This window comes from Mauremys reevesii, linkage group 26 (genome assembly GCF_016161935.1).
Source record: "Mauremys reevesii isolate NIE-2019 linkage group 26, ASM1616193v1, whole genome shotgun sequence".
NCBI lineage: Eukaryota > Metazoa > Chordata > Testudines > Geoemydidae > Mauremys > Mauremys reevesii.
In genome coordinates, this window is record NC_052648.1 from 8,380,769 (window position 1) to 8,403,383 (window position 22,615).

The 22,615-nt window shown below is 60.2% G+C and overlaps 1 protein-coding gene across 1 annotated transcript; it reads right to left on the minus strand.

The window, feature by feature from the left end:
• Positions 1-6,645: 6,645 nt before the first annotated feature.
• On the minus strand, positions 6,646-22,136 carry SHD (Src homology 2 domain containing transforming protein D). Its single transcript, XM_039515206.1, has 6 exons — positions 21,697-22,136; positions 15,335-15,461; positions 14,177-14,398; positions 12,765-12,918; positions 11,365-11,484; positions 6,646-7,587 (listed from the first exon to the last, which is right to left on the minus strand). The coding sequence occupies exons 1-6, from the start codon at positions 22,027-22,029 to the stop codon at positions 7,401-7,403; spliced, it is 1,143 nt and encodes a 380-aa protein (XP_039371140.1). The 5' UTR covers positions 22,030-22,136; the 3' UTR covers positions 6,646-7,400.
• Between the last annotated feature and the right edge of the window lie 479 nt (positions 22,137-22,615).

Here is a 22,615-nt window from a genome sequence, read left to right on the forward strand (position 1 = left end):
ATGCAGTGCCAGGGCTAGGGGAAGGATAGGGGAGCAGAGGAGTCGACGAGAGAGGCAGCAAGCTGATAGGCGAGAACGTGAAGGGGTGGGGGGGATTTGGGGTCCTGGGGATGCAATGGAAGAAAATCGGGGCTCTAGGATGAGGGGGTGTTGCCCAGCTCTGGGTGAGGGGTACAGCGGGGGCAGGACAGGCGGGTACGTTACCTACAGAGAGTGATACCCACAGCACCCTCCTGGCCAGACCCCGCTCAGATGGAGGGCAGCTGGGCCAAACCTGAGCAGGGCTGCACCCCAGCTCACCACCCCCAGAGCAGGGAGCCGAGCCCAGTGACCCTCTGATGCATTCTGGTGACCCAGTTGTGGGTCACAAGCCCCAGGTTACTCTAGCCCACACGTCCTCTCACCTAGACCCCTGGAGTCTAAGCTGTTAGGTCCCTGCTCAGGCCACTAATCCCCACTCCCACCCATGGCAGGGAATGGAACCCAGGAGTCCTGTCTGCCGGGGCTGGATGTGGGCAGGGCAGAGAGAGGAGCCCAGCCCACTACCCACCTTGCCCAGGGCCTGACGTGTTGCTCACAGGAAGGCTCCCGGGGACCTCGACGGGCCCTGGACCATAAACCAGTGCAGAGGGCGGAGCTGCCGCCTCGCTCCCACTGGGCCATTCCCAGGCTGCCCGCCGCGCCCTGAGCGCAGATCCCAGAGGATGGCAGGGCTCACCGTCATGCCCGTGGGGGGAGCAGGAACTCCACTGGTGTGGATGGAGTCAACTCGCCCCCCCAGCAAGAACAAGCATCTTAGCCAGGCAGGCCCCCAGCTCAGCAACCAGCACTGGGGAGATGGGCCGGCGGCGTGCGCAGAGCCTGGCAGCTGGGGGGCGTGGGGGGGACAGAACAGGACCCAGCTATCCAACAGCTGCCCCAGATCCAATGGTCCCCGAATCCCCTCCACTCCCCATGACCCCCTGCCCCAGAAGCCTTGCAGGAGCAGAATCGACACCAGTCCCAGTCTGGCCACCACCCCCCGCATCAAACCCCTCCAAGAGTCAGTCTCCAGCCAGCCGCCTGTCGGCCCCTGCCCCAGCGCCTCGGAAAGCCGATCAATAGCAGGAGCTGGGTAGTTTTTCATTCTGCTGCCCCGGCTCCTTCTCTGACAACTTTGATTAGACCAGCTGCTCGTTAGCGGCTTTAATCCCCGGGGGGAGAATCCTTTTGTGCAACGGAAAAAGCTCCTGTAATTTCTCCTCTGTGAAGGGGCTGCGTCTCTTTGTAACCGATCAGGGCCCAGCCGGCTTCCCCAGGCACAGCCTCCCACGGCAGCTGGCGCGTGGGATGGCACCGGGGACAGGGTGTGTGTGTTGGGGTGGGGGTGGAGAAGGGAGACTCTTTCCGCCCCCCCCCCCCAGCAGGTTACACATGAGATAGCTGGATGCACGTGGGGGTGGCAAATGAACTGCTGTGAATTGGGGCTGATGGGGATCCACCCCAGGCTGCTGCATTCCAGGCCTTGCTCCCCATACCCCCCACTACCCCTGTGCCAGCTGTCAGCCTCCGGCTAATTATCCTGGGCCCGGCTTGGCAGAGCCTGGCGGCTGCTCTTCTGGCTCCTTTCTGCCCATGCAAGCTTTGGGCAAATACTTATTTCACCCCTAGTGGCAGCACAGACCACAGCAAGGATAAGGGCCCTACTACTACTGTTAGGAGCAAAGGGAGCTTCTCCTTGCGCTCAGAGGGGGAGGCCTGGGTTTCCAGCTGGGAAGGTGGCAAGTTCTAGTCCCAGCGCCGCGGCCTGGTGTGAGCATGAGCTCCAGACGTGAGCGCCTCCCCTGCGCTGCCGCTTGGCGTTCACAGCTCATCACGTCAAGCCAGACACCGCTGACCCCGAATCCCACTGGGAGGTGAGGTTCTGTCCCCACTCTCGAGGCTGGGGGGAAGGGCTATTTAGAGCAGCTGGAGGGCAATCAGGACTCCTGGGTTCTGTTCCCTGCTCAGCCACGTGACCTTGGGCAAATCAGTTGACCGCTGCGTGCCTCACTTTCCCCTCCTCTAAAACAAGGCGAGGTCACACCAAAGCAACTCGTGTGCAGAGCCAGAGTCCTCCTAGTTCTGGGCGCTTTGAGATCCTGGGTTGGGGGGAGACATAGGGAGAGGGGATGATGGAGCGAGGGGGTGGAAGAGAGGAAGGCCGGGGAAGCAGAGGCCAGAGCTTTCAGAGCTGTGTCCCCCTAGCCAGGGTCTGCTAATTGTTACAGACAGCCGAGGCCCCGAGCGCCATCAATAATTCAGCCCCGGGAAGTGCCAGAGCATGTCAGCTTAATAATGAATCAGCCGGCAGGGCTCCCGCAGCCCCACAAGTGGGGCACTTACTAAAAATACCCAGCGCTCTCGCCTGCTGACTGCCTTTCAGCTCCCATTAGCCGACAAATGGCTCCTGCAGCGGGGTCCACGGGCTGGGTGTGGGGCATTGTGGGGCTCGGTGGAGGTAATAAAGGGGAACAGGGCCTGATGGGGCGGGGGTGTCTGGCTGCATTGCAATCGCAGGGGGGCGGAGCTGAAAATGGGGAGGCTGATCTGATTCCATTCGATTGCCCCCAAACTGGCCTTATCTGACCCCTCTGACCTGCCCCTCCGACCTGCCCCTCCAGGGGCAAGGGGATGGGCCCTCTGGGGCCTGCTGCTGAAAGCAGGGGCCCATGGGCCTCCCATCTGCAAGGGCAGCAACTTCCCTGGGGAGCTGCAGGTGGTGCCAGCTCAAACAAAACTGGGGTGAGATCACTTCAGAGTCTCCCCTCTGTGCGGTACGGTGTGCTGGACCCTGAGATATGGAGCCAGACCCACGGCCCTGTGGCCTAGGTCCTGGACTCCTGATGTCGCTGGGCGGACCCCAGAGCTGTGACGCCACAGCCCAGATCGCAGCGCCACAGGCCTGGCACCCACCCACAGCCCTGATCCCAGAGTCACAGAACCATGGCGCAGTCTGGATCCCAGACTCCCGTGTGCCCAGGCTGCCAGCTCTGGGGCGCCAGGACAGCACTGCCCCATCGCTGGCTGCAGGGACACCCAGTCTCGCGTCAGGAGAGGCGCTCTGGAGAGGGGCAGCCGAGGAAACGGAGGGGTTGGCACGATCAATTCCCAGCCCTTGCCGAAGCCCGGCTGAGATCAAGCCACAGCTCCCAGGCAGTCTGCAGGGGCTGCTGCCCGCCCCCTGCCACACACACCTGGGACAGCATCCGCTGAGACACCCCCCGACTCACCCCGCAGGGCATCCTGCCCCGCGCTCTGCAGACAGGACGGCAGGCAGGGGAGGCAGCTGAGTGTGAGTATTGAACCCCCCTTTGCCTTCTTCCTCTTCTATCTCCTGACCCTGAATGCACCAGGATCCTGCCCCTCCGCAGTGTGTTTCGGCCCCTCCGCCACCTTCCCGGCCTGCTGTAGTTCTGGAAACGCTCAGGGCAGGAACCGCTGAGTGGACAATCCGTGGGGATGGGAAACACTCTGCACTGCAGGGACTCGCGCTCCGCACCCCTCCACCCCCAGCCCTGGTGCGATGGGCTCCTGCGCTGACCCCCCCCATACCCCCTGTGTGGGTGCTTGTCTCTGGCGCACTGACAGCAGCTCTGGATGCTGTCCTGGGCCCACCCCGCTGGAAGCATTCAAAAGAAACCCCTGTTTTCTCGGGGGGCTCAAAAGATATTTTCCTCCCAGAAATGTTCCTTTTTTTGTGAAAAGGAAACAAATGGCCCTTAGGCATTGTTATCTGGGGCCGCCTGGGTAGCGGTGGTGGATACGGCTCCAGCTACCAGCACTAGAGTATCTGAGGCCCAGCTCTTCCAAGTATTTAGAGTCCTAACGTCCATTGATTTCAATCCCTTTGGGCTCTGGGCCTGAGCGTCTCAAAACCTCAGCCCCCGTCAGGCAGGGACGATTCCCGTTTTACGGCTGGGGGACTATGGCCAGCCAGGCTGAGGGATTTGCCCAAGGAAGCCTGCCACAGAACAAGGGTCGAGACCCCACGTCCTAGCCCAGAGCCCACCCACGGGACCGTGCTGGTTCGGGCGAGACAGGGAGGGACATGAACCAAAACCGTGAAAATATGACGTTTGTGGCCCGTTAGAAAGAAACGTTTTTTTTGTTTCGCTGGCCAGGCCGTTTTCATAACGACGACGGTTTTCAAACGGTGTCGATTTCTGGTTCAAAATGTCGGGGTTGGGCCCAAAGCCATTTTTCTTCATGAAATAAACATCAATTCGCTCCAGCCTCGAGTGCTTTCAACCCTTAGATCTGACTCGTCCCATGCTACCAGCAGGGAAACTGAGGCAGGCCGCCGTGGCCCACAGGGTGATTCAGCAGTGGCGAGATGGGAATAGAGCCCAGGTGTCCTGCCTCCCAGGGCTACGTCTCATCCTTCAGTGCAGCCACCCTCCCACCCATAATGCTCTGATACCCCCCACCCCTTCTCTCTCGCCCCCCCCCCCAGCCCAGGCTTCTTAAATTAGACGCTCTTTGCTCCAGGATGACGTTACTAAGACTAGCCAAAGCTCTCAGGAGGGCAGCCCAGGGTGCTGGCCGGGGGCCTGCCTATCCCTGCCCCGCTGTCGGCTCGGGAGGAGGCTTTTGTGTGCCTGGCACGGGTTGATCGAGGGGGTCTCTGTTGGTGGCACGGCCCCCGTGCCCTGTGTGTGCCAAGCCGGGCTGGAGGCTGGCTGGGCAGTGTGGGCGCTGGGGCCTGGCTCGGTTTGGGGGACACGAGCGCTGCCCAGGAGCAGCTCCGGTGCCGGAACACGCCAGCTTATTCCGCACTCCCCCGCGGTGCCCTTCGAGGGGGGGCGTAAGCATGGCCAGAAACCAGACGCTTTCGGGTCGCAGCCGCCCGGCTGCCATTGTTCTGCGCCAGGCATCTTTCACCTTGAAGTGACAGGAGCTGCGATTGGCGGGCTGCCCCCGTTTCTATGGAGACAGGTGTCCTCCAGGAGCCGGGGCTGGGATGGAGCCGGGCCGAGGGGCTGGAGCTGACGAGGATGAGAAATGAGAAACAGGCAGAGGCGGATGGACAGGGAGCCAGACAAAGTCAGCTGCTAAGAAAAGGGGATGCAAGAGCTCGTCCCCCCTTTGCTGGTGGGAGGGGCACTGGTTGCACCCCCCTTTGCATGCCAAAAGGGTCTATGAATTAATCAGAAATCCCCCCCCCATGTGCAGCGCTGGATTCAAAGCAGAATGTGACCCCCCCCCCGGGCAAGCGGCCAGTCCCCTGGGGTATGAGCTGGCGGGCGGGTGGGGTTCGCCCCAGGCCTGGGCAGGGGGACTTGCATGCATCCCATACTAGCCAGTGTTGTATGAAAAATCGGGACAGAGCCCAGTGGCACCGCCGTGCCCACGCTGATGCGTCCGTAGCCGTGTGCGCGTATCCTGGAGTCAGCCTGTCACCCGCTCATACAGCGCCGTGCACTGGCCCGACTGGGGGTGGGGGCCTGTCTCCAGGTGGGGGAGAAGGGGGCTGCCCAGACGCAGCGATTGGTGAGGGTCTGCAAGGCTCAGTCACCCCGACTGGCGCGGTGGGAAGGGCCGGGGAGGACCCGCTGGCTGAGCAGAGCCCACGGCGTCTCTGTCTGTGTCCCGGAGGCTTCCCCCAGCCCTGCTCCATCAGGCACGGCTGCCGCAGAGCCCTCAGTGCAGGGGTCTGTCCACCAGCTAAGACCCCACATCCCCCTGAGCTGTGTATCACCTCGGCCCTGACACCACCTGCTCTGAGGGGGCTGGACCCATTTTCCCCCCACCTGCCCCCACATCAGATCATGGCCCCTCCGCCCTGCTAATGAGGTGCCAGGCCCGGCCCGTTGCCCAGGCTCAGCGAGGGGAGTGGGCCGGGGGGCTGGGAGTGGGGTAAGCTGAACCAGGCAGCAGCCATCTTCCCCACGCCAGCCGAGGTTGGCCGTTCCCCATGGAGGGCTGCTTGGAGAGCTGGGGGGACCAGCCCAGATCAGAAGAGCCACCGCCACCATGGGCATTAACTGGCGCTCGCGGGCAGAGGCCCAGGGCTGAATGGGCCAAGGGCAGGAAGGAGACAGGTGCTGAAGGAGCTGAGGAGGGGGAGAGCTGCCCCCGTCCTGTCCTGGGTGGGGATGGCCACGTCCCAAGAGGTGGCCTTGTGGCTGCAGGTGCTAATTTACCTCGCTCAAGGCCAGGTAACTCTCCCAGTTACCGGACCCGGACTGGAGGGAGGCGACGCAGCAGCCCAGCCGGGGAGCCACCTTTGGGGAAAATGAGGCTGGGAGGCCCCGTCGGGCTGACCCCCTGCTCCCTAGGAAGAGTTGTGTCCACTGGATCGAGGGGGCGGGGTGACCCAACAATGGGGTCTGGGGAGGGGAGACTCCCCCCCTCCCTACTAAGCCCAGGGCACCAAAGGGAGTTAGGTGCAAATGGGGCTTTTGCTCCTGAATCATGAGGTGCTTTGGCAAATGTCACCTGCCCTCTGGGCTCGGATCTCGGAGGCAGCCCCTCGCCTACAGGTGGACAGGAGACCCTCTAGCCCTGGGACCAGATCTGCTCTCGCCCATCGTCCCCTGGTGAGTAATGCAGAGCCCGGGGCCCCGGGGGGACCCCCGCCCAGCCGGGCAGAGACAGACGGACGGGCGAGGGCCGAGTCTGGACTACGGCGTTTAATGGAAACCTATTTGCCAAGGCAGCACGAGCACACACGGCGGGACGGCCCCGCACACACACGGCAGGGGGAAGGGGCCCCACTTGGCTCGGGGCCAGGGAGGTTGTGGGGGCGGGAGCTGGCTCAGGCGAGATGACACCGGAGGGCAGTTACATGAACCTACTGCCTCTACATGTTATTGTGCTCAGAGCGTGTCCCTCCCAGGGCAGGATGGTGGGGACCATCCAGGACGGGACACGCTAGAAACCTCCCTCCCACCGTGGCAGCTCCCAGGGCTGCACAAAGGAAGGGGGAACCCTGGGATCAAACCTGCCTGGAGGTGGCAGGGGGAAGTAACCTGGGAGTGTCTCTCAGAGCCCCCCAGAGCAGGGCAGAGGAGATTTTATGGGGCAGGGCACAGCAGGACCTCAGGGCCAGCAGCATCCTGGAATAGGAGAGACCACGGTGGGGGCGGAGGGGAAAGGGAATCTCCCGGACAAACAGCCCCGAAGCAGGAGCTCCCAGATGTGGCTAGAAGGGATGACCCCAGGCTAACCCCTTCCCTGTGTGGGACCCTCCAGGACAAAGGCCACCCCCCCAGAGCAGGACGCAGGGGTTGGAGGGCGTTGGACGCAGGATTGCAGCCATTGCTGCTTCGGAGCAGGAGTCCCCTGTGCTGAAACGGCCGGGCCTTCGCCCCTGGGGGCTGGGCTGGGGCCGGCGCAGCCCTTCCTCGTGGTCAGCAAGCACCCAGCGCCCCGCTGCGTCAGAGGGTCTGCACGGCGACGGGGTACAGCAGCGAGAGCTGCTCGGCGCCTTTGACGGGCAGCTCCCGAGCCGTGTAGTAGTGGATGACCTCGGGGATGCTCTCGAAGGGGGCGCTGTTCTGGCCCAGCACATACTTGCTCTCCCTGGTCCTGGTGAACTTCATGTGCATGAAGCCCTGGCTGCTCCTGGGGATGGAAGCAAAGGGGAAAGCGCATTAGCAGCCGGCATCCCCTCGCATAGGAGCCACAGGAGCAACCCCATTGGCCCTGAGCGCTTGTCTTTGCTGTGGCCAGCCACTAGAGGGAGCTAGGGTCATGCTAAGCAGAGCTGCTTGGCTGTGTGTCATAGGGCCTATACTGCTAGCTGCTGATGGGGATTCTCCCTTATCTGAAGCAGTAACAGGTGGTGGTTTTTGGAGCAGGAGGCTCTGGGTTCTAGTAGCCATGGTACTCAGCATGGCGACAGCCGTGCAGTCACTGGTGGCCATGCGATCTGCCATGCTAGCCTCTTCCTCATTGCTCAGTGGTGGAATCTGAGGCCCCAGAGAAGGGGAAGCCACTTGCTCACCGTCCCAGCAAACCAGCCCCAGCACCAGAACCCGGGAATGACGCCTGGCCACTCTGTCTGGGCATCGGAGCAGGGCCGGCGGATCCCAGCGCAGGAATGTTGCTGGCTGTGGAATCCCTGAGCACCCTGGCGGGTGGCATGATCCAAGCTAGCCAGGAGAGCGGCTGCTCTGCTATCTGGAGCCAGGCTGGGGGCAGAGACAGAGCCCACCCCAGCCCCATCCCTGTGCGGGGATAAATATTTCAAAGCGCGCGGCGGGGGGAGCGGGGCCCTGGGCTCCTGCCGGGGATCAGAACATGCTGCTGCGATTAACCTGATGAAATATTCATGCCGGCCGCTCCCCAGGCCGCGCGGCTCACTCTGTGCACAGACAGCCGACAAAGCGCACGCCGGCCTGGCCCTTTGATGTGCCTGCCGGCCGCTAATAAGAAGCAGATGTTCCGGGCAGAGAGTTCACGGGGAGCTACTTGTCGGGGGGATTGTGCCCGTGTGCCGGGGAAGGGCCTGGGGAGAGGAGACCGGGCCTCTTGCCCCTCCCCCATCCAAGACTCTCCAAGCCCTTTAGCGGCAGGAATGACTTACAAACTTACCCGCCCCAGGAGGGAAGCTTGAGGGTCTATGCTTACAAGATGCTGATCCCCAGTCCCTTGCTCTGACCACTGGACCCCGCTGCCCTCCTGGAGCTAGGAACAGGAGCCTTTTCCCAGGACAAGTGGGGACTCTGGAGTCCAGCCCTCCCCTATGCTAACCCAGCAGGCCACCCAGGAGCTGGGAACAAGCGTCTGGACTCTGGTCCTCCTGCACAAACCCACTCGCCCATCCTTAAGCAGTGCTGGGGTAAGAGGGAAGCTGGATCAGTAACTGGTTTAAAGGCAGGAAACAAAGGGTCAGTTTTCAGAATGGAAAGTGATAAATTGTGGTGCCTCCCAGGGGTGTGTACTGGGCCCAGCGCTGTTCAACGTATCCATCAGTGACCTGGAAAAAGGGGTGAACAGCAAGGTGGCAAAATTTGCAGATGATACAAAATTACTCAAGGTAGTTAAGGCCCAGGCAGACTGCGAAGAGCTACAAAGGGAGCTCACAAAACTGGGTGACTGGGCAACAAAATGGCAGATGAAATTCAACGGTGATAAATGCAAAGTGATGCACATTGGCAAACGTAATCCCAACTATTCACACAAAACGACAGGGTCTAAATTAGCCGTTGCCCATCAAGAACGCAATCTTGGAGTCACTGTGGACAGTTCTCTGAAACCATCTGCTCAACGTGCAGGTGCAGTCAAAAAAGCAAACAGAATATTTGGAGCATTAGGAAAGGGAGAGAGAATAAGACAGAACAGATCATAATCCTGCTGAATAAATTCATGGCACAGCCCCTCCTTGAACAGTGCATGCAGACGTGGTCGCCCCATCTCAAAAAGGCGATTTTGGAAGTGGAAAAGGTACAGAGATGGGCAACAGGAACGACAAGGGGGATGGAACGGCTCCTGCATGAGGAGCGATGAAGGAGATTGGCGGTGTTCAGAGACGCCGAAGGGGGGATATGATAGAGCAGCGGTTCTCAACTGGGGGTCCGCGAGCCCTTTCCGCGGCTGAAACCTGGTGCCCCAAGCGCCAGCACCGAAGCCAGGAGCAGCGCGGGGCTGAAGGCAGCAGCCCGCCCCCCGCCCCAAAGCTGGGATCGGCATGGGGCTGAGGCCGGCAACTCCCCCCTGCAAGCCAGGAGCAGTGGGGGGCTGAAGCCGGGAGCCCCAGTGCCCCCCCTGCTGAAGTTGGAAGCTGCACTGGGAGCCCCCTCTCCTGTACTCAGCCCCAGCTACCCCCTGCCTGCACCCTGAGCTACCCCCATCCACACACCGCCCCTAGCTCCCCCCTGCCTGCACCCTGAGCTACCTCCATCCACACACCGCCCCTAGCTACCCCTGCCTGCAACCTGAGCTCCCCTACCTGCACACAGGCCCTAGCTACCCCTGCCTGCACCCTGAGCTCCCCCCTACCTGCACACAGCCCCTAGCTACCCCCTGCCCACACACAGCCCCTAGCTCCCCCCTGCCTGCACCCTGAGCTACCCCCATTCACACACAGCCCCTAGCTACCCTCTGTCCAGTCAGGGGGTGGAGGTGACGCTCCCTCCCTGGACCCCGCTGTGTGGAGCTGGCTCGAGCCCCGCCAGCCATTGCCCCCCCAAATAGAAGTAAAACTCTGCCCATGCCCAAGGGTCCCCCCCGGCCCAGAGCCCCGAGTTTGCCCCTCTGCCCGCTGGGCCCTGGCGTTTTTGCAGCATGCTGAGGGGGGCCGCAGCGAGGGAAAGGTTGAGACCCCCGGTGCTAGAGGTCTGTAAGATCAGGAATGGGGGTGTGGAGAAAATGATGAATAGGTGTGAATAAGTGTGAATATTTGCTGCTTCACGTAACACAGGAACCCGGGGTCACCCAACGAAATCAAGAGGCAGCAGGTTTAGAACAAACAGAAGCCTCCAGGAGACGGTAGCGTCCCTAGGGCACCACTAGGGCCGGAGAGCAGAAATGCGCCACTCCTAGGTGGGCTCTGGCCCTCGGGGCAGTGACCGACGACACCACGTTTTCACCCCTCAATGCCCCCGTCCTTCACCCACATCAACCCCTTGGCTCCAGGAGTCCATGTGTCCCAGGAGCCCTGGCTCCCCAGTGCCAGGTTGTGGGGCAGGAATGTAGCGATCGCAGCGCCCGCCCACCCCCCCCACCAGCCGCCTGCGATGCATCCAGCGCCTGGAGGCAGTGAAGTGCTCTCCTCTGAGGTCAGTTTCTGCAGCCCCCACCTCCATCTCCTCCCAGGCCTGCAGGGCGAGAGGCAACCAGCTTCTCCCCTCCCCACCCTCCACGCTCTCCTCCCCACCGCAACCCCAACAGGTCGCCGGCCATGGCACACCCGCTCCCTGCACTACACAGGGATTCGGTGAGATGCTTTCTCTCCCATGCACGTACCGTGGGCATGAGCTCTTGCTCCGACCTCCAGAGAGAGGTGTCATGGGAGCCCTGGGAAATGAGAGGGAGAGAAAGGGGGAGCTCCTGGGTTCTACGCTTGGACCTTGTAGTGGGGTCTAGTTTATGGGAGTTAGCTACCAACTTGCACCTAACCCTCCTGGGAGTCAGACCTCCTGGGTTTTCTATCCAACTCTGCCAATATCTCCCCACTGGGGACCAGACCTTCCCCGCTCTGTGCCTCGGTTTCCCTATCTGTGCAACAGGGCTAAGAGCTCCCCCTGGTGGAGGTGCCCGTTTAATTCATGACCGCCCACCTGGGAAGCTCCAGGCGGCTGGGTCATAGAGCTGCAGTCAGTACCCCCCTGCAGACAATCCCCCGGCACAGCAGCTCTCCGCAGAGGCTGGAGGGTAGAGAGAGAGCGGGCGTCTCACCTGAGCGACAGGGAGTAGTCATGGTGGCTGGTTTCGCTGTTCCGCACCAGGTAGCTGCCTTCTTTGCACAGAGTCAGCAGGGTCTCGGCGTCCGCTCTGCTGATGGAGCCGTGGTACCACCTGGGGTGGGGGAAAGGGAGAGGGTCACACAGCGACAGACACAGAGCTGCCAATGCTCACAATTTCGCCATCAGCCTCGTGATACCTGCTGCTTTTAGGAACGTAGAACACAGGGCTAGACGGGAGCTCCTGGGTCTTTGGGCCAGTCCCCTGCTATCCCAGGCAACCCCATCGTATCATCCTGGCCATAAACCTAGTAAGCTCCATCTTCAAACTAGCTAGGTTGGCTTCCCCTACTCCTCCTATTGGGAGGCTGCTCCAGAACCTCCCTCCTCACAAACCCTGTTTTAATTGCCTGCCTTTTCTCAAATCCCCAGCTACTGGAGTCACGTGAATACAGGAGAATCTCAGCTTTCCTTTAAAAGATTAAGTGGGCTTCTAGCTCTCCTAGTTGCAGAGAAAAGCCTGAAAACGCAACCCAGGAGCACCCTGAAGGCTCAGAACCAAGAAGGTAAATTGAAAGAACCTCCTCTCTGCAATGTTTTTAATCCCAGGATTGTTCAAGGCCATCTCATGGTTTTTGGGGGCCTGACCCAGGAACTTTGAATGCTGGGGGTTGGCTGTGCTGCAGGCAAGGTCCATGTTATCATGGCAAGCGCACAACCCCCTGTCCCCGTCCCACCCATAAAGCTTCTTCTCCATCCCCCTGGACCTCATGATGTCTTTTAAGACCAGTGGAGAGTGGGAGCAACACGCTACCACAACCTTTGCCCTGGTGTGACTGACCACCCAAGACATAGGGGGACTGACTGTGGAGCCTGCTGCGGCAATCAGCTGGGCTGCAGGACACGCAAGCCAGGCCTGTCCGCAGGGGGCACTCTGGAATGACTTAAATACCTGCCCCCTGTGGGCCCTGATCCTGGCCTTGTGTTCAGCTGTGGTGGCAGCAGTGCTTTCTGGGCAAGTATCCCAGAATGCCCAGCGGTGCTCCAATCTGTGGCGCATTGTGGGGCGATTGCAAACCATCCCCGGGGAGGAGAGAGGTCAAACTCCCAGAATTCCTTCCTCCTGTGTCCGTTTCCATGGCATGTGACGGTGCCAGCGCTGTGTTCTGACTAATGACCCGTACACACGCCTCGCCCCGGTGCACCTTGGGAGGAATGCATTAGGGGCTCAGTTGGCCAGAGTTGCACCCAGTGTGGTTGGCTTGGGGGGTGGCACAACCTCAGCTCCCACCCTGTGGGGCCTGCCATCAGGGCACCGGAGCAGGCAGGGAACCATGGATCTACAGGTCACTGGTGCCCATTCAGCTGCCCGGCTTGCCCACCCCTGGGACTTACACCTGCTTCTCCAGTGGCAGCGAGGGGTCCACGCGCTCGGCCACGGGGGGGCTGCGCTCTGGGCTCTGCGATCGGCCGTGCTTGGGGCCTGCCGTCAGGTGCTTCGGCGGCCGACGGGAGGAGGGGCGCTCCCAGTCGGGGTTCTCGAACTGCACTGCTTGGGTGGGGGGAAAAGTGCATTACACGGGGGGGAGAGGTGGCAGGCTGCTCCTGGTCAGGCTGCAGTCTCCTGCCCAAGCTCAGCTGAGCTCCGAGTCCCCCTTGCTGGCTCCACCCTCCGCTCCCAGGGAGCCCAAGTCTCTTGGGCCTCACTGACGTCAGTAGCTGGGCCCCACACCTGGGTACCTGGAGGACACGGCTCCCGTCTCCAGCCAGTATCATTGGTCCAGGTGAACTCCTGCCCCACAAATGCCACCCCTGCCCCGTACCCAGCCTGGTGGGCAGAGCCTCAATCAGGCCCAAGCCTTCCTCAGTCCGATTCCTCTGAGCTTCAGCCTGCGTCCCCCAGTGCCCGTCTGCCCACGCGCCCATCGAGCTGGGGGACGCTGAGCGCCCGGAACCCTGCGCATTCAGAGCCCAAGCAAACGACATCAGACGCCGGCGCTCGGCGTCCAAACTCTGCCCTCAGCCCCACTCTCTGTGCCTGCTCCCAGCACCCCTCGGCCTCGGGGGAACCCTGCACCCCATCGCCCCGTTACATTGCTTTGCTCCTTCGGCTCACTGGGCCGGACTCAGGGGCCACTGAAGCCAATGGGAAGACGGCAGAGGCCGCAGGCTCAGGCCTGTGGCTTCTTTGCAGCAGGGGTCTGTAACCCCGTGGAGCCTGTCTGGGACTGGAATGGAGCCACTGGCCTGACGGGCCCTTAAGGTGCCATTAGTAATGCCACAGCCTTTCCCTCTGATGCCATCTCCTGCTGCTGCGCCGGGCAGGAGGCCGAGGTGCCAGGCTGGGATCAGGGGGTTGTAGAGAGTCCCCTTGGCATTCCCTCCCTTTTCTGGTACCATCATGCCTGGCCCTTGTTAAAAATGACATCCCGATGGCCTCTTTCACCCTAAGGATCCCAAAGCACCATGGGCCTGCAACCTCAGTGACACGCAACCCACCCAGGGCATCAGCTGGACACACAGCCCCCTGGGGGTCATGGGGAGTGTAGCCCTGACCCGACTGGAAAGGCAGAGCAGGGGGGATTTCAGGGCTCGGGGTCTTCCTGGAAGGGCCTGGAGCTGAAGCCACCTGCCTGGGCAGAATGAGCTTCCTGGGAATTTCACACCTGAGGCTTAGCCCCAGAGCCCTCCCCCTCCCCGGGCTCCAGCAGAGCCCCGTGTCTCTGGCACTGCCCCTGCACCCCTCCCCACAGAGACTGGCCCGTCCCTGGGGCGTTGCTCGCTCAGCAGAGCGGGGCAGGACCCACCTGCAAAGGCCCGGGAGATGTGGTCTTTCTTCCACTCCCAGGGCTGATCGTACTCGTCCGCCGGCCGCTCGTCATCTTGGGGCAGGCGGCTCTCGCGGGCCGGGCTGGCTGGGCCACCCTCGGGGTCTCGCTCCTGCTCCTCATAGGGGGTGTCGTAAAGCTGCAGCCCCTGCTGGCACTTCTGCCCCCACCGGCCCTCCCAGTCGCCTTTGCCCTGGAGATCTGGGAGTCCAGCAAAAGGGGATTAGTTGGGCAGGGCCAAGGCTGGGCCAAGGAGCCCGTGTATAGACGCGTGCCAGGGCATGGAGGGCAGACAGCAGGAGGGGGGCAGTAGATGCTCATATACATGGTGGGATTGGGTGCCAGGCAGCAGGTGCACAGATGCATGGGGGGGTACACTGGGTACCAGGTGCCCATGTGCCTGGGGGTACATTGGGTGCCAGGTGCCCACGTGCCTGGGGGGAGATTGGGTACCAGGTACCCATGGGAATGAGGGGAGATTGGGTGCCAGGGGCCCACGTGGATGGGGGGAGATTGGGCACCAGGTGCCCACATGCATGGGAATACATTGGGTGCCTGGTGCCCACAGGCATGAGGGGAGATTGGGTGCCAGGTGCCCATGTGCCTGGGGGTACATTGGGTGCCAGGTGCCCACGTGCCTGGGTGGAGATTGGGTGCCAGGTGCCCAGGTGCCTGGGTGGAGATTGGGTGCCAGGTGCCCAGGTGCCTGGGGGGAGATTGGATACCTGGTGCCCATGTGGAGATTGGGTACCTGGTGCCCATGTGCCTGGGGGTACATTGGGTGCCAGGTGCCCAGGTGCCTGGGTGGAGATTGGGTACCTGGTGCCCATGTGCCTGGGGGTACATTGAGTGCCAGGTGCCCAGGTGCCTGGGGAGAGATTGGGTGCCTGGTGCCCATGTGCCTGGGGGGTACACTGGGTGCCCCCCACTCACCCGAGGGGCTAGCTAGCTAGGCAGGGGAGTTGATTATAGCCTTGTCCTGCCCCTTGGGCACAGGTCCCTCAGTGAGAGTGAGAGGCAGCATCACCGGGCCCTGCCCCAGCCTCCGGGTGCAGTCGCAGCTGGGAGCCACTCCGTGCCCAGCACCATGCAGCACAGAGTCCCCCTGGAGACTGCTCCTGCCCTGGTGTCTCTCACCTGCCACCACCCGCTGGGCGTCGTAGGGCTCCATGTAGCCGTTGTTCTCCGGCGCCGTCTCCTCGGCGTCCCCTGGCTGCTCCCGGCGGGCGTCGAAGGGGTCAGAGTACTCGCTGTCGCCATCGCCCTGCGGGCAGGAGGGCTACAGTCAGCGCAGAAAGGGCAGGGCCAGGCTCAGCGGCACCCAAATGCCCCAGCTGCAGGAGCGGCCCGGGGAACCAACCCGGGGCACTGATCAGCACGAGTCCCTCTCCCCCAGCACACGGATCAGAGACAAAGGGACCTCACTGTGTGACTTCACTGTGTCCACACGGATGAGGAAAGGTTAAAACTGAGCAAAGACGCCTGAGGGGGGATCTGAGATCAGTCTTCAACTTCAAGTATGCGAAGGGTTGTTATACAGACTACGGTGACCAACTGTTCTCCATGTCCACCGAAGGCAGGACAAGAAGCACTGAGCTTAATCTGCAGCCAGGGAGAGTTAGGGTGGATATTAGAGAAAACTTTCTAACTCTCAGGGGCGGGAAGCTCTGGATCAGGCTGCCAAGGGAGGTTATGGAATCCCCGTCATTTGGGGTTTTAAAGAACAGGGTTATTTGGTCCTGCCTCAGTGCAGGGGGCTGGACTCGGTGACCTCACGATTTCGCCATGGACATGGGAGTTAAACTAGGAATCCAGTCAGAGCCAGGTAGCAGCCCGAACCCGAGGCCACCAGCAAGCTCATCTCATCAGAGGCCAGGTGAAAAGTGCAGAGAGAAGGAGAGGAGCTGTGAGCCTGGAACGCTCTGAGTCCGACTTCCTGCTTTGACACCAAGTCTCTGCATGATCTCGGGCAAGCCCCTGCCTCAGTTTCCCCATCGGTGACCAGGGGCTAGTGACACCTGCCTGCCTTTCACCTGCTTCCCGTGGGTTTGTTGGGGGATCTTTGCAGAGTGTGATGGAGAAGGAAGGCACTAAGACCCAGGGCCGCCCACTGGGAGTTAGGCTCCTAAATCCCACTGAGGATCTGGCCTCGGCTTTGTCACAGCCGATCCCACGTCTCCGAAGGGCTCGAGTGTGAGAGGGGAAGGGCTACGCCCTGGGTGGAGAGGCGATGGAAAGCAAAGAAATCAGCGGGACTGCGTGGCCGTGCGGCTTTGGAGCCTTTCACCTCTGGGGTTCTGCTCTGAATCCGGGCCGGGGCAGGGAGGCTGGGAGAAGCTGGTGGCTGCTCAGTGCAGGGGGTTATTTGGGCTCAGGGCGATCTCAGAGCTGGCAGAACACATTTAGCGCTGCCGTCACTGCCAGCCTCAGCAGGAGGGAGCCCGCTGTCCCCGCTCCGCCAGGTCAGGGCAGGGGTATAGGCAGGTAGGCTGGACAGAGAGAGTGAGTGTGCATGGGTGTGCATGGGTGTGTGAGAGAGAGTGTGTGTGGTTGTGCATCTGTGGGTGAGTGTGAGAGTGTGTGTGGGTGAGTGTGTGCAGTGTGAGTGTGTATGTGTTAGTGTGTGAGAGTCTGTGTGTATGTGTACGCATGTGTGTGTGTATGTGTGTGTGCATGTGTATGTGTGTGGGGGGGGTGTGTGAATGAGAGCATGTGTGTGTGTGTGTGTGTACCAGTGCGTGTCTTGTGCCGTGCCAGCCCAGAACGCACCCGTTCTGTGGATACAGAAAACATCGGCCCGCAGCGCTGTCAATCCCCCTCCTTCCCCAGCACTCAATTCACAGACACAAAAGGGGAGAAATAGGGTAATTGCTTCGAGAGGCAATTTCCACGCGCCTGTCTCATTTGCCTGCAGCTCTCAAAACATTTCCTCCGCGGGCTGTTTGAGCGTGTCTAACGCGCTGTCGGGGGCAGCGAGCGGGGGGACACGGCCTGGCAGCCGGGGATCAGAGATGGGGGAGCCGCCCGATTGGCACGGGGACACCTGCCCCTTCGCAGAGTGCAGGCAGAAGCTGATACCGCTGCTCATCAGGGAGGACAGAGTAAATGGCAGCTGGGCTGGGAATTTCGGATGCAGGAGAACTGGCACCTGCAGCTACTGTGAGGAAAGCCCAAAGGATCACCGCACCTCCTGCTGATCTCCTCACACCAGCAGCATGAGGTCTGGCAGGGATCTGGGTGGGAAAACAGGCAGGGGTACTAGGAGAGGTGCGTGCACTTCCTACTGAGTCAGCACTGAGTCCATGGGGCACTGAGGAGCTGTGTTTCAGATGAGTTATCAAACCCAGTGTGCTGAGCACCTGCGCTCATTACAAACCCAGGGGCAAGGCATTAGCCCCTGTGTCCTGGTCAAATTCCAGATGGGGCAATGACTTGTTGGTTTCTTTTTCACCTCCTGTCCTGAACTATTGCGCAGTGTTGCTGTGTGCTCTTAAAGCTGCCATGTTCCAGCCCAGAGATGGCTGCATTTCAGTGCTGGGTGAGTGAGCCCTATGCAGAGGCACTGTTAAACAGCTGTCGCCGTTCACGCAAGCGGCGGCTGCATTTCAGCAGTGGATGAGTGATCCCTGTGCAGTGTTGCTGTGCGCTGCTAAAACAGCTGCCGCGTTCCACCCCAGAGGTGGCTGCATTTCAGCAGTGGATGAGTGATCCCTGTGCAGTGTTGCTGTGCGCTGCTAAAACAGCTGCCGCGTTCCACCCCAGAGGTGGCTGCATTTCAGTGCTGGGTGAGCGTTCCCTGGATCTGTAACGGGCTTTGGGATGAAAGGCGCTGCCTGACTGTCAGGTGTGTGTATGCAACCACGTCACTGATAGAGTTAAAGAAAAACAACTCCCCTGGTGAGAAGTATGGCCCCCAAAGGCCAGCATCCAGCAGGGACTGTCTCTGAACTCAGGGTGATCGGTAGCAGAGAGGCGTAAATCAGCAGTAATCAGAGTCACTCCTGGTGTAAAGGAGAGGAGGACGTGGTCTAGTGATCAAAGCACAGGGTGTTAGGACTCCTGGCTCCTCTTCCTAGCTCTGTTTGTAGGTCCACACTGCAAGCGGGGAGTGTGATCACAGCAGGCCTGGACGTGCCAGAGCTAGCTTGGCTCTAGCTAGGTCAGACACCAACAGCAAAGGAACCGTGGCAGCGCGAGCTTCAGTGGGGGCTGTATGTACCCCCCAGCCAGGACCTGGGTACGCACCGGGGGGGATGAGCCCGTGCTGAAGTCCAGGCTGCCGCAGCTTCACCGCTATTAGTACCTGAGCTAGCTAGATCAAAGCTAGCTCGGGTGTGTCCACACATGGTGCAATCACACCTCCCCAGCTGCAGCACAGGCAGCGTCAGCGTCTCCATCAGCACAGTGGGGGGCCACTACGTACCCGCTTTAGGGGGGTGTCGGGCTTACCGAGGCACTATCGTGTAAACATCCTATTATTCCAGTAGTGCCCAGCGATCCCAGCCGAGATCAGGGCCCCCTTGCCCTGGGCACTGCATGTTCATAAAGTGAGAGACACCCCCTGCCCAGAAAAGCTTATGATCTAAAGAGACAGGATGGACTGGGCACCAGAGGGGCAGGGATTTGCCTGAGGTCACGTAACAGGGCAGTGGCAGAAGCAGAAATAGACCCCCCGAGATGCCCCAGCTCACTGCTCTCACCACTAGACCATGCTGCTGCTGAGCTTGGTGGTGCTAGTCTTACCTCTCTAAAACAAACGGGGGCTTTCTTCCTCTGTGTAACCCACTAAAGGAACAGTCCTAAGCCCCCCTCCCCCAGCCAGCCTTTGCCTGCTTGTTGCCAGGATGGTTAGAAGCTCATGCAGTCAAGGTCAGATCTAGGTTATTTCTGCCTGTAGAGTCGCTCACCTTCCTAACAGCTTGTGATATAACCTGCAGCTGCCCTCAAGCCCATGCCCTCCTGCGGAATAGCCACATTACAGGGTCACAGGGACGATTCGGGTGTGGGTGTGAATCCATAAGCTGGGTACAGGGTCCTCCCAGCTCCCCCCTCCACCTGATCTCGCTCAGAAATCCTCTGGCACGGGGTGGCTGGAGTTTGGCACCCAAAGCACAGTCGCTCCTGGTATTAAATGTCGCCCACTTATCGTGTCCAGTGAATTAACCATCAAAGGCAGAGGCTGAAGATGGGAATTTATGGCTGATGCTTTAGTTATGGCGAGTGGGCACAGCGGAGGAGTGGGGAGACAGGGGTTCTAATCCCAGCTCTGCCGCTGTCACGTCCCCTCTCCCTGGGCCTCACTTCCCCCTGGGGAGAGCAGCACTGACCTCTCCCACAGCGGGTTGCATTAGCCATCGCTGGGATGGGGCTACCCTAAGGCGCTGCCACCGCCAAACACAGAAAGTGCGAATGCAGAGGGTGCAGGCGGCGAGAGGTGTGAAAAATCCCTCTGAGCCAGCCGCACCTCTGCCCGCCTCCCATCCCTGCTAACAAGGCTGAGAGCAGGGGTGCTAAGGAGGGCGGGAACCTGCGAACCCAGCAGCAGTCGCATGCATCTGAGCCTGCCAACAGCCTCGCGCTTTGGGCTGGATTTCACACGCTCCTCCATGAGCTCACTGATGTGCTGACGATCCCCTAGCCTGCTGCACCAGCCCTGTGTTACAGCCAGCTGGCCGAGGGCGCTGCAGACCCATCCCCGCCGTCTGTGACCCGGACAGAGGGGTCAGCGCTGATCTCTCCTTTGGCAGCACTCCCAGCCTGTTGAGAACCTAGGACTCCTGCCTCCCCACTCCCCTGGACTCCCCCCTCTGTACCGTATGTCTGCCCAGCAATCACGAGACATATGCAAGCTGGTTTTGTCACACTCGCTCGCTGAATATAGAATCCTGGGCAGAAGCTCACCCAGATCCTTAGGAATCTGCTCGACCAGCTAACCTGGGCCTCTGCCCGTGCTGCCGCGGCTTTGCTGCTCTGCTCACTGGGGTACACTACACGTCCTGCCGTCGCACCTCCTGACTGTAGGGTAGACGTACCCACAGTGTCCCCCATCTCCTCCATGGAACATTAGAGCCCATGGGTCAACGGCTAATGGAAAGGATGCGTCCAGAGTCTAGTGGATGGGGCAGAGGTGTCCCTGCATCAGTGCCCATGGGCACGACCTGCATGGGCAGGCACTGGCACAGCTACCCCTGCGCAGCGGCAGAATAATACGTCCATGGATCCACTGCTCCAAAGAGGACCACTGAGTGCAGCAGGTTGCAACCCTGTTGATCCAGGCCCGTTACAGGCTTAGCCTATCGCTGTTCCTGCCCCATTGACATGCCCAGAATGGGCCACAGATGAGTGATTGCTGGACAACCCCAGGCATACCCTGAGCAACGCTCCAAAGCTTCCCCCCTCTCCCCCAGGGCAGCTCAGCATGGTCGCTGCATGGGCAGCTCCGGAGGACTAGCAGGGATGGAGCTGGGCTGGAGAGGTGAGGAACAATACAGAAAATGCCACGGGGAAAGTGTTACACAGCATTAATAACGACCGGTATTCCAGGAGGACCGAGATGCCCCAGATAAGACCAGGCCTCACGGCACTAGGCATTGTACCTACACACAGCGAGCCCTGAAAAGCTTACAGTCTAACCGGATGAGACAGACCCAGGGTGCGGCAAAGGAAGGCGTTTCGTTTTAGCCCCATGTTACAGATGGAAAAGCGTGACCCGAAAGCGGGGAAGGGACTTGCACAAGGTCCCACTGGGCGTTGGTGGCAGAGCTCCAGGTCTCCTGGGCACCAGTCCAGGTCCCAGTCCTCCTCTCCGGAGCTATGAAACCAGCGAGTCGGCTCTTTCCCTGATGCTGTCAGGAAGGATCATTTATTGCACGTTTCTTGCCAGAAGGCGAAACAAACCGAAAAGCGTGGCCACAGCTTGAAATCTTTCACTGCCCATGGAGCCCCATGACAGACACTCCCAGTCCTCTCCTCCCCTCCCTCCTTCCTTTCTCCAGTTCATGGGTATATCCCACAATGCTCAGCAAACTCTCCCCTTGGGAGTAATTTCACACACCGCCAAAATGCAGCCACCTCTGGGGCACAACCAGCAGCTGTTTCGTCATAATAGCTCCCCGCAAAGCGCTGCAGGCCGGGAAGTGGACAATGCTGAATCTAACTGCAACATCAGGGTGAAGTCAGGGAAGCCCAGGGTCCTCACCAGAGTGGGCCTCTGGCCAGGCTGCTGGGCCGAACATGCCAGCCCTTCCAGAAAGCGTTCACCATCCGCTGCACAGTGCGCCCGACCGTGGCCAGACCAGCACTGACTCAGAGCAAAGAGCACCAGGGATTGAATCCCCCATCCCACTGCAGGCAGCACCTCGGAAATCCCCATCCAAGCAGCAACCTGACCCATCCCTGCTTAGCGCGAGAGATCTGATGTGACCCCAGACCGAGAGGGCCAGGCCTGAGTGTGATCAGACCCCTGGAGGGCACCTGCTCAGTAAATCCCCAGCACCTACCTGCCCTTGCCCGCCTTTGAGTTCCTCAGCAGCCGTCGCCAACAGAGCTTTGCTCCTGTTCAGGTCGGTGGACTCCACTTTGATAAGCCTGTGTTTTGGGGAGGCGTATTTCCCTTCCCCACAGCCACTGGCAGCTGCCGTATTGGGGGAGCCCGGCCCCCCAGGATCCGGCTCCAGTTTATTGTCGCTGTCTTCATAGGGATCCTCAAAATCCAGGCTCTTCTGCGCTCTGTAAGCCTTTAAAATCTCACTCTCCGTGTAGTCGGGCTTGGGGGGCTGCGGAGGAGACCTCCTGCTCCCAAAACTCAAGTAATCTTTCAGCCACTTGGCCATTTGTTCCAGCCTGACAACAAAACCCCCGACCTCTCTGGGCAGAACAAGTGGGGCGGAAGAATTCTCAAACTGCCATCAGATAAGCCTTAGTGGGTCCCCATGATTTATAATCCAAATTGGGCGTCGTTCATCTGCCTTTCAGGAGACCCTGAGCATCCAGAGCTCTCCAATGTTTATGTCTCAGACCGATGGCTTATCGCAGAGCGAGCTTCTCCAGGAGTTGGAAATGAAATGTCCTCTCTCCCTTTAAAAGAAGAGGGTTTCAAAGGTGTTTAACCAACACACTCCTGTCTGGAGACCCTATAGACGCTATGAAATAAAATACTTACATCAAACCAGATCTCTGCGTGGGGGTTGGATCACGGAAGGTTTCCACAATCTATTACCAGTTCAAATGCAATGGAAAATTGAGGGGAGAAAAAGTCTTTTTTTTTTAAAATGTCATCTACCCTGCACTAAGCTTCAAAAACTAGACACCCGCAGCCAAAAACCTGGCTCGAATGAAAGCTCCAGAGTGTCTTTCTAAGAGATCGGTTTTAATCCCTAAAACGGATTGGCGATTCCGAGCATTTACAAAGCATTAGCG